Source organism: Lolium rigidum, chromosome 4 (assembly GCF_022539505.1).
Source record: "Lolium rigidum isolate FL_2022 chromosome 4, APGP_CSIRO_Lrig_0.1, whole genome shotgun sequence".
Taxonomy (NCBI): Eukaryota; Viridiplantae; Streptophyta; class Magnoliopsida; order Poales; family Poaceae; genus Lolium; species Lolium rigidum.
Genome location: NC_061511.1, coordinates 55,052,788 through 55,069,239, shown reverse-complemented (window position 1 = coordinate 55,069,239; position 16,452 = coordinate 55,052,788). Strand labels below are relative to the sequence as shown.

The 16,452-nt window shown below is 44.8% G+C and overlaps 2 protein-coding genes, 1 long non-coding RNA gene and 1 pseudogene across 3 annotated transcripts; 3 read left to right on the top strand and 1 right to left on the bottom strand.

Annotated features, from left to right (window-relative positions):
- Positions 1-415: 415 nt before the first annotated feature.
- LOC124708348 lies at positions 416-2,691 on the top strand (annotated as a pseudogene).
- Positions 2,687-4,004, top strand: LOC124708349. The gene is made up of 2 exons (XR_007005111.1): positions 2,687-2,791; positions 3,601-4,004. It is a non-coding gene; the product is annotated as an uncharacterized LOC124708349 (long non-coding RNA).
- A 3,874-nt stretch (positions 4,005-7,878) lies between these two features.
- Positions 7,879-8,448, top strand: LOC124647072 (50S ribosomal protein L10, chloroplastic-like). Its single transcript, XM_047187064.1, has one exon. It carries the CDS (start codon positions 7,879-7,881, stop codon positions 8,446-8,448), a length of 570 nt encoding a protein of 189 aa, XP_047043020.1.
- A 2,692-nt stretch (positions 8,449-11,140) lies between these two features.
- On the bottom strand, positions 11,141-12,368 carry LOC124647071. The gene is made up of 2 exons (XM_047187063.1): positions 12,209-12,368; positions 11,141-12,173 (listed from the first exon to the last, which is right to left on the bottom strand). The coding sequence occupies exons 1-2, from the start codon at positions 12,349-12,351 to the stop codon at positions 11,141-11,143; spliced, it is 1,176 nt and encodes a 391-aa protein (XP_047043019.1). The 5' UTR covers positions 12,352-12,368.
- Positions 12,369-16,452: the final 4,084 nt, after the last annotated feature.

Below are 16,452 nucleotides of genomic sequence, written 5' to 3'. Positions count from 1 at the left end.
CAAGAACAATTCGGCACTCTCCTGCTTCTACCTTTACCTCCTCTGGTTCTTCTTCCTGAAAAAGTAGGAGAGCAAGCGACCGATCCAGCGAGCGAGCGATCTCGAGATTTATCGAGATTGCTTGAGCTTGATAGATACATATAGAGATACTTGATTGGTTCACAAGTGTGGAAGTAGCTAGTGATCTTGGAGATGGAGCAGCTGGATCTGAACGTGGAGGAGAAGCCGGCGGCAGCGGCAGCGGCGGCGGCAGGAGCGACTCCGGGACGTCGGAGTCGTCGGTGCTGAACGCGGAGGCGTCCGGCGGCGGAGGGACGGCGCCGGCCGAGGAGGCCTCCAGCTCGACGCGCCAGCCGGCGCCGGCGCCACGGGAGGTGCTCGAGTTCAGCATCTTGAAGAGCTCGACGCCGTCGGCCGAGGGCGAGAACGACGTGGGCGGCGCCGGCGAGGAGGACGACGAGGAGGAGGCGACGCCATCGCCTCCGCCGCCGCGGCAGTACTACCACCAGCAGCACATGCCGCAGCCGCAGCAACTGGTGACCCGCGAACTGTTCCCGGCCGCCGCCGCCGCCGGTGCCGGCGCGCCGCTGCTCCCGGTGCAGCAGCATTGGGCCGAGCTCGGCTTCTTTCGCCCGGCGCCGCCGCCGCAGCTGCAGCCGGACGTCAGGTACCTGCAACAGGCGCACGCGCCCCCGCCCCCGCCTCCGGCAGCCGCGCCGCCGCCAGCCAAGAAGAGCCGGCGTGGGCCGCGGTCCAGGAGCTCGCAGTACCGCGGCGTCACCTTCTACCGCCGCACTGGCCGCTGGGAATCCCATATTTGGTCCGTACATAAATCCTCCTCCCTACCAAAAAAATTATTCAATTGATTTTCCGTACCTATTAGTATTATGAATCAAAATTTTCAGTTCTAACAATTTTTCTCCTGTTCGTTGCTGATGCAGGGATTGCGGCAAGCAGGTGTACTTAGGTGGATTCGACACTGCTCATGCTGCTGCAAGGTAATTAATCTTTCAGATAGTACAGAACGAGAACTGTGATCATCATCATCGTCTGAATTACTCTGTGTACTGGAAATCTCAAGTCTTGTCCACTTTGTTCATTTCACCTGGCCCAAACTTACCTTGAGATGTGCGCAGGGCGTACGATCGGGCGGCGATCAAGTTCCGCGGCGTCGACGCCGACATAAACTTCAACCTCAGCGACTACGAGGACGACATGAAGCAGGTGACCGATCATCCAACCAACCAACCAACCAACAGATTCAGATTCAGACTGTTGCTGAAACTGAATAACTGATCAACACAAGGAATTCAGTCTGACTCGTGTGCTGTTTGGTCTGGATTCAGATGAAGGGCTTGTCCAAGGAGGAGTTCGTGCACGTGCTGCGGCGGCAGAGCACAGGCTTCTCGCGCGGCAGCTCCAAGTACAGGGGCGTCACCCTGCACAAGTGCGGCCGCTGGGAGGCACGCATGGGGCAGTTCCTTGGCAAGAAGTAAGAAAACTTCTCTTCCATTTCTACTAAACCTTTTCTTTACTTCTTGACATGTTTAGGAATTACGTATGGGTCTTTTGATGTGATTGTGCTGCCCATCTGATGTGATCTGAATCTCATAAGGGTCATGATTAGATCACCAAACACAACTCCCATGATCATTACGAATGTATTTAAAGTTAGTAGCTAATAAGCCTAGGTAGGTAAATAAGATACATAGATGATGATCAAGAAGAAAATTGTGGGCAGTGGATAGGGAGTTCCTCAAACGCCATGCTTGGGTGCAGGTACATATATCTTGGGCTATTCGACAACGAAGTAGAGGCTGCAAGGTTCCTGAGCTTGGATTCTGCCATTGATAAAAAAGTTCTTTCTTTTTTCTCCATCCACCAAAGTACCGACTCGAATCTCTTCTCTTGTTTCTCTTCTTCCTTTTCTTGTTCCGCAAAATCAGGGCTTACGACAAGGCGGCGATCAAATGCAACGGTCGAGAAGCCGTGACCAACTTCGAGCCGAGCACGTATGAGGGGGAGCTGCTCACTGAAGTTGCTTCTCAAGGTAACAACATGACCTCAATTTTGGTTGATTTCTCTTCTTTTTTTTTTGGTCTTTTCATGTTTGGCAAAAATTCTGCCTTAGCGATACGCTGATGAACTTGAATTCGATAACGACGATTGGCAGGCGCAGACGTCGACCTCAACTTGAGCATATCTCAACCATCTACCCAGAGTCCCAAAAGGGATAAGGGCAGCCTTGGTCTGCAGCTCCACCATGGATCATCTGAAGGCTCTGAACTAAAGAGACCAAAGGCAAGTACACATTTTTTTTCCTTAAAAGATTGCGCAATCAGTCCAGATTCACTGCTGGACTTGTATAGCTACCTGATCCACTATGTGATTAATAATTGGATTTCACTGTCACCATGCTAGTGACTGCAGTAAGATGCCCTTATTGTGGCCAAGTCTTTTTCCTAGTGTACTTACATTGGGAATACTTCTACACGCATTATCTTGAATTAAATTTCACCTCATCGGTCCCACCGTCCAAACTATATTCACCACACAGTACCATGTTTACTTCTGCCTGGTTATGATTAATTATAGTATGTTAGTTTCTTACAGAAATTGAATTGCTTGAGAAATTTATTACGTAGTTGACATTTAACTGGAAAAGTCTTTTGCGTGTTATGCAGGTCGATGCTCCCCTCGGCTAGTCTCGCTCCCTCATCGATACCCCCTTCTGACCGAGCATCCACCAATCTGGCATGGCCAATCTTATCCAGTATTTATAAATAATGAGGTGAGGTGATACTAAATCATAAAACTCCTTGCACCTAAATTTTGCAAGGTGTCATTTTATTGAATGGATGTCAGTGTAGCTCAAGTGTTGCTTCAATGTGCCACATTTCCTTAGACTCCACACTTCACCCACTGCCTGTCGGTTTCAGAGACATCGGTGCCTTAGCACAAGTTTCATATGTGGGATCTTGAGTTTTCAGAAGCTCTCTGATTGGGGTAGCACTACTAGTCATAGGATTATAAATATTCTTGATTTTTCCTCTGAAAGGAACACCCTAGAGAGTTGACGATTCAGAATTAGCCTATTCCTATATTGTTTGGTCAATATTCCTTCATGTGGCTAAGAACGGTTTGGTTTTACTATTTATTTATTCGCGAGAAAAAAAATATCTGAATCGTAGCCATATACTATTATAATAGGATTAGTAAGACACAGAGCTTTACTTGGAAACAAAAGAAAGCTAGCTAGTTCCCATCTTTTTTTAGAGTGTTTTGTCACCTTGTTTTGGTAAGATTAGTACCCAATTTTCCATTTTTGTTACATTGGTTTGCCATTCTACGTTTTTTTTTTCCAAAGTAAACTCCCAGACTCCTCAACCGGTAAACTTCAAGAATATATTATTATTTTATTTTTCCTGGACAGAACGTTCAACTGGGCATATCTTGCTCACTTTCATGTTTTCCGAAGAGAGAAAGAAACTAAGACCAATTTTATATATATAAAAAAAAGAACAAAGAAAAATCCATTTGCTGCCATTGTTGTTGAATTTATCTTACATGAGTATGATAAATTGTTCTTCATTTATTCAGGATGCAGCCAGAGATCTTAGCAGAAGGCCAGAGGTGGGCACAGCGGGTGTTCCAAGCTGGGCATGGAGGGTGAGCCACCCTCCTCCTGCGCTACCCTTGCCACTCTTCTCGTCGTCATCGTCCTCTGCAGCATCATCAGGATTCTCCAAAACCGCCACCGCAACAGCTGCCCCAGCCACCCCATCGGGCTCACTACGGTTCGACCCGATGGCACCATCATCATCGTCAAGCCACCAACAGCACAACCGTCGCTGAAAATAAGCCAAACTGTAAATTTCCGGGAAGCCGATATCTTTTTCCCTTCCGGCATTTCAGCGTTTTCAGTCTTGTGCCGGTGTGGTTTCTTGTACTGGATTCATGACTGTATTTTCCACGCTGCCCAAGTGAAATGTTGCTTCTCATCACGCTCATTGCACCAGCCGATCCGATATTTCTCCTATGGGATACTAACCTCACCATATGCGATTGATTTATACCATTATTATAGAAAATTATCACTGAAATTCAACAGTAGAGGTACCATAAGATAAGAGGAATCTTTACTTAGGGAATTATTCCAGTTCCCTTTCCTAGCTGTCTGTGACCCTTGTTCTTGCTCAGGAGCCAACTAACCTTCTGAATTGTGCTGTTGTTTGTTCTTGCACTGTTATAAGATTTGGCTCTAAAGGATGGCAAAGCATTTTGTGCAGGAAAATAATAATTCAAAGTAACCTTCGAAATCATATAGAACTTCAGGATCTCTAAAAAAAAACCATATGAAATTTTAACTATGCAGCCATGCATACTTTTAAGTATGAATAGAGTTATAGAGATGCCAATTCCTCAACAAAAAAAAGGTGATTTTCAATGCTACAATACCATTGTAAACGAATGGTTGCCAAAAAGGGTGAAGGGCATAAAGGTGCATATCAACCAAAATTGCATGGAACAAAACAGAAACTTGAGAGGCACTAGAACAGTTCGATTCGGACAGTTTTCTGTGCAATTTCTTCCAGACAAATTCAGAATATTTTCCAGATTCTGTCACTGCTGCATCGAGACAGCAGCGTGGAGTGGACAGATGACCTCGCCTGCTGTTAAATCTTACGAGATTCACATTGCTGTGATTATTTTCAGGTAAAAAACCTTTTCTGTAGGGGATGGTGATATATAACCCGGCAGCAGCTGTCGGCATCGATCAAGTCACCGAACAACAAAAAGTTTAGCTAAGGATTCCATCACGTGAAATGGAACATATTTTCGACAGCCTCCATGCATCAGCAGTACCAAGATCACTTGTACTAGACAAGAGAAAAAGATATTTTTTTCGTGAAAGAGATGTATATATATGTAGATAGATAGATTCCCTCCGAAAATGCAACTGCATTGGGAATTATGCACACTCTAGTGTGTTTGTCCAAATTGTCCTACCAGAGGGGCATGTGAGAAACGATGAACTCAACATGAATTTAGCAGGAAGCAATTTAGTTTGGTTGAAATTATAGGGAAAATCTACCTAATAGGTGTTCCCTTCGAGAAGAAAGGGCTAGCTGTTTCAGTTGTTGAAGATGCATGCATGGTACTAGATCTACTGGCATGCCTCCTCCAATCCCATTGTTGTCTTTGCCTTTGTTTACATGCTTCCATATGCCTCTAAAGGTGTTCAGTTCAGCAAGCAAAAACCTAGACACACAACTTGGCAATAGATTTGTGTTGGTTTCGATGAGGGAGGAGGGTCCACATCAACTTTGATATGGAAGCACCATGAGATCTAATGGAAAGAAATCTCTACTGAGGGAATCACTTGAAAGACCAGCGATTCACATATGCTGCTTTTGTTACCAAGATGTGGGAAAAAAATCTCCACAGAAGAATCCGCTTCACCTTTTTTTAAAATCAGTTATTCTTGTTATCAAGAATTTTTCCGTTATAGTCAGATTTGGGAAAAACTATTTCGATTTGTATTATAAAGAAACAGTCCTACTAAGATAACAACCACATAATTTTGATGTAGAAATATCCCAGAAACTAATATTGCAAAATCCGCACAAATAAACATCTCCAATATATGTTTTGAGAGTGTCAAACTGGTCATCAGCCGTGGAGAATCAAAATATCTGCTAAGGTTGATTTGGTACCTGCAATAATGCATCTTAGAAAAATCAAGCAAGCATACAATTTCTAAATGGCTATGATAACTGTCGTACAGGTGTCGACGTGTAACATTATAGTATTTTGATGCCTTCGTCAGTTGTGTCATTTCATTATTCGTTCCAAGAAAGGATGCCTGAAAATAATAATCAAAGGAACAACTCCATTAGATCACCGACAAAAAACCATCTCAGTACATGGAAAAGCTTGCTCAAAACATAAAGTACAACCACCCGTCTTCAACACCAAGATAAATACAACCACCCATATTCATCCCACAAAAATACTTTAGTTTCTAAGAAATATCAAGTTTGACCAAGTGAATTTGGCTTTTAGGGAATAAAATACACAATCAAAATGTGAAAAAAATAGGAAAAAGCAAGTTGCCTTGAGGAACAACATGTACAACTGGGAAAATTGTACTTGTTATTATGGCTTTAGTGCTAGTGACAGTTTGTAACGGTCTTGAAAGAAGGACCACTCTTATGCGTTGCGTTGGCAAAAGTAAAATAAATAAATAAAGTCCAATTTGGGTTTTTTAAGGATTGGGGATGTCCTTATTTTTTGAGTCCATGTGGTGGGTCTCTCTCTCCTTTTGGCATGATTCCTCGAGGGGGAGCATATTATATTTTCTGCGTCGCAGAATTACGTCACTGCTTACGTTAATTCGCAACCTGGTTGTAATAATCTATCGCATGACATGGATTGGACGGAGATTAAAATATTAACGGTGGGTCGTACCAGTACTATATTAGGCCTAATGACATTGATTATGTTGCATGTTGTTGATGATTCCTTGTATTAGTTGTACTCGAAAGAGTTCTTTTTAAAAGGTGGTCTTGTTGTTTGTACCATGCTTTGTTTAATGGAGATAATCTTGTATACCCTGCAGATGTGTGTAATATACTATGGACACAACACATGTACTACTTTTGGCATACTCTCCTTATAGAAAAAAGGTATCCATTCTTAATTAAACTGGTCACCTTGATCTGGATTGTGTTAACCCATTCTTAAACATTTGCATTATTCGGTTGTACTACTGTGGTATCCATGAACATTGGAGTTGCTACATAAATAATATTATTTTGTTTCCAATCTTTTCTGAGAGTTGAAATATATCCCACGAAATTCATCTCATATCCTGAATATGTTTTTAGGGAGAAAGCATAGTGGGCAACCAAGAGGCAGCGTATATGCATACAGCCAGATGGCATAAGTTGAATGAAATAAATTTCATAGCATTATGTGTTCAGACTGGCCAGATCCAGCCTTTTTCTTCTTCTAGTGATGTTACTTGTTAGTGCAGAGAGTTGATCAGCACAATGCATTATATAGCAGATGCTCTTACAATCTTATATTGTTGGACTTTGGTGCTGACAAAGAAAGAGATCATGTGAAATGCCGCTCCAATGAGTAGAGATGTCCAGATAAGCCTACAGTCAACATATATATCCAGTTAACATTTCATTTTGATGGGGACGCAACACCAATACTGATTTTGCACGATACATCGCCATCGCTCACGTCACTCCTCAAAACAATCTTTCGCCTCGCTATATTAATGTAGCAACCGACCAATACTCGCTCGGGTCCTTGCAATATCATATAATCCTCGAGATAGATCCTTCCAGCGCAAATTATGGAAAATGAGGAAAAAATACTGGTAATCCTGAAGAAAATCCATGTGTTGTCTCTGCAATTAGGGGGAAATTTTGTAGAATGGCACGAGCATTTGCAGTACATTCGGTGTCCCAAGAAGACGAGAGTTTACATGATTTCTTGAAAATGGCCGTGTCAACATGGGATTCTGTAGACGTGCATCGGAAATGTACTTTGTGGAAGAACTTTGGTATTTCAAGCAGACCAAGAATTGAAAACTGTATCATGCCAAATTCCTATCGTATTTTTTTAACAGGCCATCTTTTCTGTAGGGGGTCAAACAGGCCATAAATAGGGCTGAGCACTATTTGCCTGTCTTCAGCCCATAAATCTATCTGGGCTTTTATTGGCCCACCAAAACTGGAGCTTTACTTTTTTGCATTATGAATCCTCATTGAATCTCAGCAAAGCCCATTACTTGCGCATTCTCCAGTACAAGCCTCTCGACCAGCAGAACCCTCGCCGCCGCCGCCGTCCTCGCCGACGATGACCTCCATCCGGAGCGCGGGGGGCGCGCTGCCGCCGATCCGGCTGGCGGTGGAGCGCGCGCGCCAGGAGGTGCTGCGGCGCGAGCTGGACGGGTGCCAGCTCCTGGCGGGCATCTGGTGCCACGGCTTCACGGTGGCGCAGCTGCGGAGCATCCGCGCGTCGCTGCCGCCCACGGCGCGGCTGGTGGTGGCCAAGAACTCCGACCTCGCGGCGGCGGTCGAGGGCACGCGCTGGGCGTCGCTCCGCCCCGTCGCGCGCGGCATGAACGCCTGGCTCTTCGTGCGCTCCGACGAGATCCCGCCCGCGCTCCGCCCCTACCGCGACTTCCAGAAGGACTGGAAGCTCCAGCTCAACGACTTCACCGGCGCCGTCTACGAGGGCCGCCTCTACGGCCCCGACGACTTCGCCAAGCTCGAGGCCATGCCCACCAGGGCCCAGTCCTACCAGTACCTCCTCGGCTGCCTCCAGATGCCCGCCGTCTCCGTCATCGCCGCCCTCCGCGCGCGCCAGGAGGCCATGGCCAACCCGCCTGCCGACGACGCCACCTCGGAGCCGCCCGAGAAGTGATCAAAGGTTTACAACACTTGCAGCTTATAAGAGCACCTCCCTTCTTTCCTTTTTTCTTGCAGATTTTGAATTCAGTGTAGTAGACAACACCTAGAAATTCATCATAAAGTATCCCATGTATCATCATCTGTTCATGATCTGACATTGGAATGTGAAGGAATGTCATGCTCAATTGCTGATCATGACGATTCAGACTTTTGTTTGTACCAGCATTGTATTGCTAAACAGTCCATCTTCTTCACTTGTGTGATTATGAACTAGAGCGATTCTGTGTTGTGGTGTGTACTGATGCGTCGACGTCATCGCAGGTTTCTTTGCGGTTCAGTTACAATTTCAGTCAGAAATAAGCTCTCTGTTTGGGTAGATTTATGCGGCAGTTTTGTTGCAAGTTTGGGGGCTTCATTAAATCATAGTGACGCGTTTGCTCTGATCTAGAGCGATTCTGCGAGGACGTGTTGTGGTGGTTTACTGACCTGTCGACATGTCAGGTTTCTTTGTGGTTCAGTTACGATTTCAGTCAGAAATAAGCTCTTTGTTTCGTAGGTGTATGCGGCAGTTTGTTGCTCTGATCTATCATGACCAACTGACTGATTTTGGCTAATGAACTCATGCACTCTGAAGGCATTTGGTTTCAGGTGCAAATGGGAGACCCAAATTCTTGAAATTCTTCCAGAATCAGAATTCAGTGTCATCTGCAGTTCTTTGCTCCATCATTGTCACTAGCGCTGGTCGGCGTGCTACTCATTTTGCTTGATTTTTGTACTGGTATTGGATCGTTCATAAACTGGAGACAGATTAGCTAGGACTGCTGTTGATGTTGTGTTCATTCATTGTGTGTCGGAACTATAGGCGTTTACAACAATCTCAAATGATATCCAGATACTTGAAAGGTGAGTTGAGAACAGCAGTGTGTTCTGCAGCTCTGGTTATGAGTATCTGTGCATAACATTTTCCTCTTAGAATTCTCCCTCTTTTGGTTTCTCTGGTGTACATTGTACTCTGCCCCTACTCGCTTATCTAAATTAGCAATGCTGTTCTTTTCTAAATAAAAAAAGATGTTGTCTTTGACAAATCAGTCATAACATTCTCTTATGTCTAGATGTTCTTATTGCTGGTTGGTTTGGTCGTCCAATATGGTAAACATCATTAATTATCTGCAACTTGTAACAGCTATCACATCGCTCTTCAGTTGGGTAAATAGATGATGGTTTGGTGTGTCTTGAAGTTTCTTCCCCCCCCCTGATAATCTTAAACCCAGGCGAGCATAGGCACATGATATCATAAGTTCATAAGCTTCATGGACCAAAGATGGCACAGGTCTCCACTCCTCTTCCAACATTGTTCCTCTCAAGTTCAGAAATGCCCGAGTTGTACAAATTTAGCCCTAAATCTTGACCGCATAAAAAGCTTATTAGTCGGGAACTGATTTTGGCATCCAATATCTGGTGACCGCTTGATTTTCAGTTTCAAAAGATTGGCGCCTGGATTACCCATCATTTTTTCCCTTTTTTGTGCCACTACTTACTACACCACATGCTCGCCTGGGTTACAAGTCCCCCCCCCCCCCCGATAATCTTAAACCCAGGCGAGCATAGGCACATGATATCATAAGTTCATAAGCTTCATGGACCAAAGATGGCACAGGTCTCCACTCCTCTTCCAACATTGTTCCTCTCAAGTTCAGAAATGCCCGAGTTGTACAAATTTAGCCCTAAATCTTGACCGCATAAAAAGCTTATTAGTCGGGAACTGATTTTGGCATCCAATATCTGGTGACCGCTTGATTTTCAGTTTCAAAAGATTGGCGCCTGGATTACCCATCATTTTTTCCCTTTTTTGTGCCACTACTTACTACACCACATTGGCCTAAATGGTACTGAATGATGAAAGAAAGCTCATCGATGTCAAGAACCCACGACACGGATTCAAGTATTCAACCATACGGGCTCAAGCCAGGAGCTGACGGAATCTTGGTTTTGGTACAGCACTAGCTAAAGCAACAACTTGGGAAACTGAATTTCAGAGAGGTATGAACTAATGGAATCTTGGCTAGCGATCATGCGGAACACCGTCACCATACCCTGTTCGACACTCTCACATTGCCTGCTAGAGTTTTTTTTTTAACCTCTGTATAGGTCCAGCTGTCCAGGTGTAAAGAAGAAAAAAAACCACAAAAACAAAGCCGAGGAGTAATGCTAATTCAAGTACACTATGTTTACAACTTCATGTGATACGAAATCACAATCATAAGAAATTATGTCGGAAAACTAACCCAGTGCCATCAATTTCATGTCACATAAACCCACATTACGGAAGCAATTGTTCTTAACAAAATAAACTACGTCTTATAATTTAAACATAGAGAGTGACAAAAATATGTTTATCTTAGATCCACAATCAGTAAATAAGTACTTACGAAAAGCCACCAGACAACAAACAGAGGTTAAGAAAGACGTGTAATCTTGTAATAGGCGTAAAACATGGGAGTACTAGCAAACTGGGAACATTGTATGTTAGGACAGGATCACGGGATCACAACAAAATATAAAGGCAGGGTTCTTGGACTGGTCACACAGATAACACAAACTAACATAATACACAAGGTTACATCTAACATAATACTATATACAAGGTGGTTCAGAATCTAAAACAGATGCCCGGTCCTAGAGGCATACAGAAAAGAAGATGGCATTCACTGCACCGAAGATTCTTGATCTGGAAGCTTTGAGTAGCATGGTACGTAGGCATGGTATTGATGCCGATCAAAGCCGTCTCGTATCTGCTCAAGTATACCAGTGCTGATGTTGTAAGAAAGAAGCTTCTCTGTGTCGGAGAGGAAAACAAGGTCTTTCTCCAAGTCGAGAGCAACAATACAATAATCACAGTTCCAAAACCAGAGACGGTCGCCACCGTCGCCACCATTGTCATAGTGAACAAAGTCGTCCCTTCCAAATGCATCAGTCATACTAAGATGGCACTTCAGAATCCAAGCCCGTAAACCATGAGCATATTCATCCAGAGTCCAAACTACAATCGAGTGACCATCCGCATCTGGCAATGCATAGTGCAAGTTCCCTGAAGATTTGCCAAAGCAACCATGGGTGAAAGTACCCACATAAAAAGAGTCAGATGGCATATCAATAATCCAATGATAGGGCAGTGTGCCATCACTCATTTCCTCCAAGCCTTCAAACACCACAACTTCTTGTCCAGTAGTCTCCGCATACAACATCCCATGAAGAAACAAGTGAGGCCTATGGGAAACAACTATATCAGAATCCCATTTATCATCCACAAGCCATGAGGTGCTTTCAGACCAGAATATCTCAAGTTTGCTGGTACCAAGTATCAAACCCTGGTGATGCTTCAGATGAAAATTGAAGATGTAGAACTGCGGTGACCATGATGGATCAAACGCCAAAACAGTTACATAACGAGGGTCATCTGTCTCAGGATGAGTATCAGGAATCATCCTCCATTGTCGAGTTGCTGGGTTGCACACAACGAAGCGGCAAATGCCTGGAGTAGTATAGCTGCTCCTATACTTACAAAGGACTAAACCATTGCAGCAGTCAAGGATTTCTAGATGCTCATAGTGAGGTGCGTCAGCAAGAATGTCATCGATTTCTTCATCATCTTGGGACAGGCTAACAAGTGGGATAGCAGACTTATTGCGACCTTGGTACAAAAGGCCCGTGGTTACTTTTGGGGGCAGCTTCTTGTGGGGCCCGTGGTTACTTTTGGGGGCAGCTTCTTGTGGTAGTGTGGATCAGAGGACAAGGCAGACCAGGCCTTATATGCACATTTGCATCGGCAATAGTCCTTGTACGTCAGGCGGGAAATGATATCGACAACTAGATCATCTGTTAGCTTAGCAGCAGTAACTTCCTTGCAACGGCCCATGTCTTTATGTTAGCTAGCTGTCACTGAAAGGAAAAACTAACACTTGTCAGAATAAATAATAATTTTGAATGCTTACAAAAGACAAACACAATAGTTGTTGATGGATGGAATTCGTTTCATTTGAAGCAATGCATCATGTACCAAATTTATTTATGTTTGATAGTAATAAATCAACTTATTACCCCCCACACAGAGACAAACATCACTTTCTATCATTCATATTCCTTGGACTATTTTGACATTTGCTGGTTTTTTAGGGGCGGCTGACTAACTTTTACCAACACATGTCAGGGGAACAAAGCATTTTTGATTTTTTTTAAGAGAATGAATCCATCTGCAGTTTCATTATACAGTAGTAAATTATTGGGATACAGTACTCATAAGATACTGAATTATTTTCATTAAGGGGTAGAGGTCTAGAGGATATTGACAAACATGCAAATTATCTTTCGGAGTGCAGCTCAAATTTCGTGCTCTCATAAATCCATCTTGAGCCTTAGTCACCCTCCAGAACGAGAATGATAAATAGGACTACTACCATAGTGAATTAATAACGCATACCAAATTAAGCTCGGACAAAAGGCAGACTCGCCACAGATCAGACCTACAAGCGGGGACGCGGCTAGAGAAATGGAGTCAACGTCTCATGGAGGAATCGGCGTCAGGAAAGGTTAGAGTGGGGGAGGAAGTAAGCTCAGATCTGGAAAATGAAATGGCAAGGGCAGTTGAACACGAGGGAGAACAATACGGGCTGAGGGGAGCAAGAAGAGGACCGGGACTCACGGTGCAGCTTGCTTCTGGTCGCCGGCGAAGGTGATGTTTCCAGCCGACGAAGCACCAGGGGTCGGAGAGAGAGAAATAGACTGATGTGTGTGAGGCGCTAGGGTTTGCTTAGGGCATCTCCAACTGGCCGACCGCCGGTTGCGTCAAGTAACCGGGTCGTCCACGGTGACGCAAACCCGGCGCATATTTGCGTCTGGATTACGTCGCGGCGGACGCTACGCAGACGCACCAAGAGACGCCTTGCATCTCCACCGAGCCCGCCTAGCAGCGAGTCTGTATCGAGGGCATCGCTTCCGCGGCCATCGCTTTCACGGTCAGTGGTTCCGTGTCTGCACCGCAGCCTTCGCCATCAATGTCGCATCACCATGGGGAAGAAGAAGAACGACTTTGAGGCGGCCGGCACCGGCACCAAGAAGGAGGAGCGGCCGAACAGGGTGCCGTTGCCCGTCAGCGTGAGGAGGCTGATGCACCGGAACTAGACGGCGTGCGAGGCCTGGGGGGACATGCACATACCTGGCGGCTGGCGGCTCAGCTACAACCGGGTGCCCGTCCCAACCGTGCGCGCGAGCCAGATAGGAGCGCCGAGATCCGCGCGAAGGAGGCGGTACCTACCGCCGGACCTCCGCGTCGATCCCGCCTACGACATGGACTCCGACAGCTGGCGCACGTATCTCGTGTCCGAGAGGGATCCAAGGAGGAGGGCAGGCTTCATGGGCGACAGGGACTTTCCCTTCGACCGTCCACCGGCGCCTCGTCGTTGAAGACAGCAGGCGCTGACGCGTGCACAGCAGGCGCCGACGCCTGCACAGGACAACCACGACGACGACGACTACAATGAGGCGCTGGCGTACCACAACGAGGAGGCCAAGGACGACAGCGACGACTACGTCGCGTGCATCTTCTAGGAATGGCAGCTGGCCATGACAGAGGGCCGGAAGTTTGAGTACCCGGACAACATGATAGACGACGAGATCGCGAGGCTCGGCGTCCTCATCTCGGAGAACGACCGACCTGTGCAGCCGCTGCTGCCTCGGTACGCCACCGGCATCATGCCGCCGGGCCTGTCAGAGGAAGAAGCCCTACGACTGGCGCTACAGGACTCGGCCACGCCACAACCGCCGCCTCCACCTTCGTCGTACAACCAGTGGGGGCCCCCACCTCCGCCACAGGCCTGGGCTCCTCCACCTCCGCCACAGGCCTGGGCGTCTCCACATCCACCTCCGCCACTGGCCTGGGCTCCTCCACCTCCAGCATCGACGGCGCGCCCCGCGTACGTTCCGCCGGTTCCCAACTGGTTGTGGACGGTACCGGAGCTCGTCGTGATCGACAACGACAGGGAGAACCAGTAGGCGTAGGCGTTTAGGGTTTTTTCCATCTGTTCAACTATGTAAATTATGTTTTCATGTTATAAAAAATGGAAATTCGAGAAAAAAATGCATCGTGCCGCTGGAGCCACCCCGACGTAAACGGACACGCGATCGATTTCGACCATTTCGGCCGACGCAAACGGACGCGCGCGGACATTTTCGAACGCTGAAATGCGTCGCCCCGTTGGAGATGCCCTTACGAGCGACCGTGTCCTCTTGCTCCGACTGCACAAAACCGAACCGAAAGAAAACCGTACCCAAAAAAAACTAACCGCAACCAAATTTTAGTGTTTATGGTTTTATGGTTAGGTTTCAGTTAGCAAAAGTGCTAACCATATGCACTTCAGTTAATTTTACTTAAAAACCATAAAACCGAGGTTAACCGAAGAAAAGCGAACAACTCAGCGCACTAAAGAATTTTGCGTTTTAGGCTCATCCCAAATTCACCTTAACCTTTTATACATGTTTAGCATGCATATTGACCAAGAACGTAGTCCAACGTGATGTGGGAGTGCTGTTTTGGAACATGGGAGCATATGCTCCCTATATTTTAAAATGCAACTGACATATTTTAAATTTTAAAAAAATTGAAACAAAAAATTCGCACGTACATCTTCACGTGCTAAGCGCTCACAAAGTCGTTTCATAAAAAATAAACTTATCATGTGACGTGTGTAAAAAATACAAAATTCAGTGCTAAAAACAATACTTTTCACAGGATAAGTTTTCTCTTTTTTACATAGGCCACAAAAAATATTATTTTTTCGTGAAACTTGACGCACACACATATATTATGGAGATGTACATGTAGAATTTTTTTTCAAAAATTTTTCACACTTCAAAATATGTTTTCTTGGTAGAGGGAGCATACGCATCCGGGAGCCGAATTGAATTTCCGAATGTGATGGTGTGTACGTCCAGTACACATATATTTGTGACACGTTCTGAGTTCAAGTCCAGCCCAAATATTGCTTCATTTTTCATTTTGGGCCCATTTTTATTATTTATCATTTATTTCTCCTATAACACGATCGGGATTTGGTCTTAAAAAATACATTAACCAAATATATGGCCATAAAATTAGATGTTATTCCAAAATTCGCGTCAACTTTGGTTAATTTGGTTATTATCAAAACCGAACCGAGTTTATATGGTTATTACCAAAACCCAACCATATTTTTATACGAAACCGTATTCACCGAAGTATTGAAACCGTATTAACAAAAAAACTGTATTAACCGAATCGAACTAACCATATTAACCGAACGCGCAGCCGGACCTCTTGCCTACTAGAAAAATATGTTCATCCTAAAAAAATTACTTTTCATTCAATTTTTTATTTGATCGGAAATTAGAAAAATGGTACATGCGATTGCTATGGCGTACGTGCTATTCCCTCGAGGTTTATCACTTAACATCACAAATTGAGGATTTTTTTATCACAAAACCGCAGCCCTAAATTTTTTATCACAAAACACCAATATTTAGGATAATTGTTTCACAGAACACGTAATCTCTGTTTGGTACTAGCTCAATAGTGAATTCAGGCCCACTGTCAGTTTAAGAGTGACAACGGGAGGAAGACAATTAGATCTTATTTTGTAGTATTTACCGTTAGACACTAAACACGAAGTTGTTTGTCAACACTAGTGGTTAAATCTTATGTCCAAGGTATTTGTATTGGTACATATTATTAAAATCTTATGCTTGGAATATTTTTGGTATGGAATATATTAACCAAATTTTATGTTCTTGTGTGGTTATAATTTCAATGGATATTTATCATCTGGTAATTCATTTGTGTGTAGCAAATATAGCAAGTGTAGCTCATATTCTCATGTCCTGTCAACAAAATTTAACACCAAAATCTATTTGTTTGTAGCAAACATGTTCACGTACTGTAAATTGGTGTCACGCTAGAGGGTCATGCCAGGGGTTAATTACTTGTCAA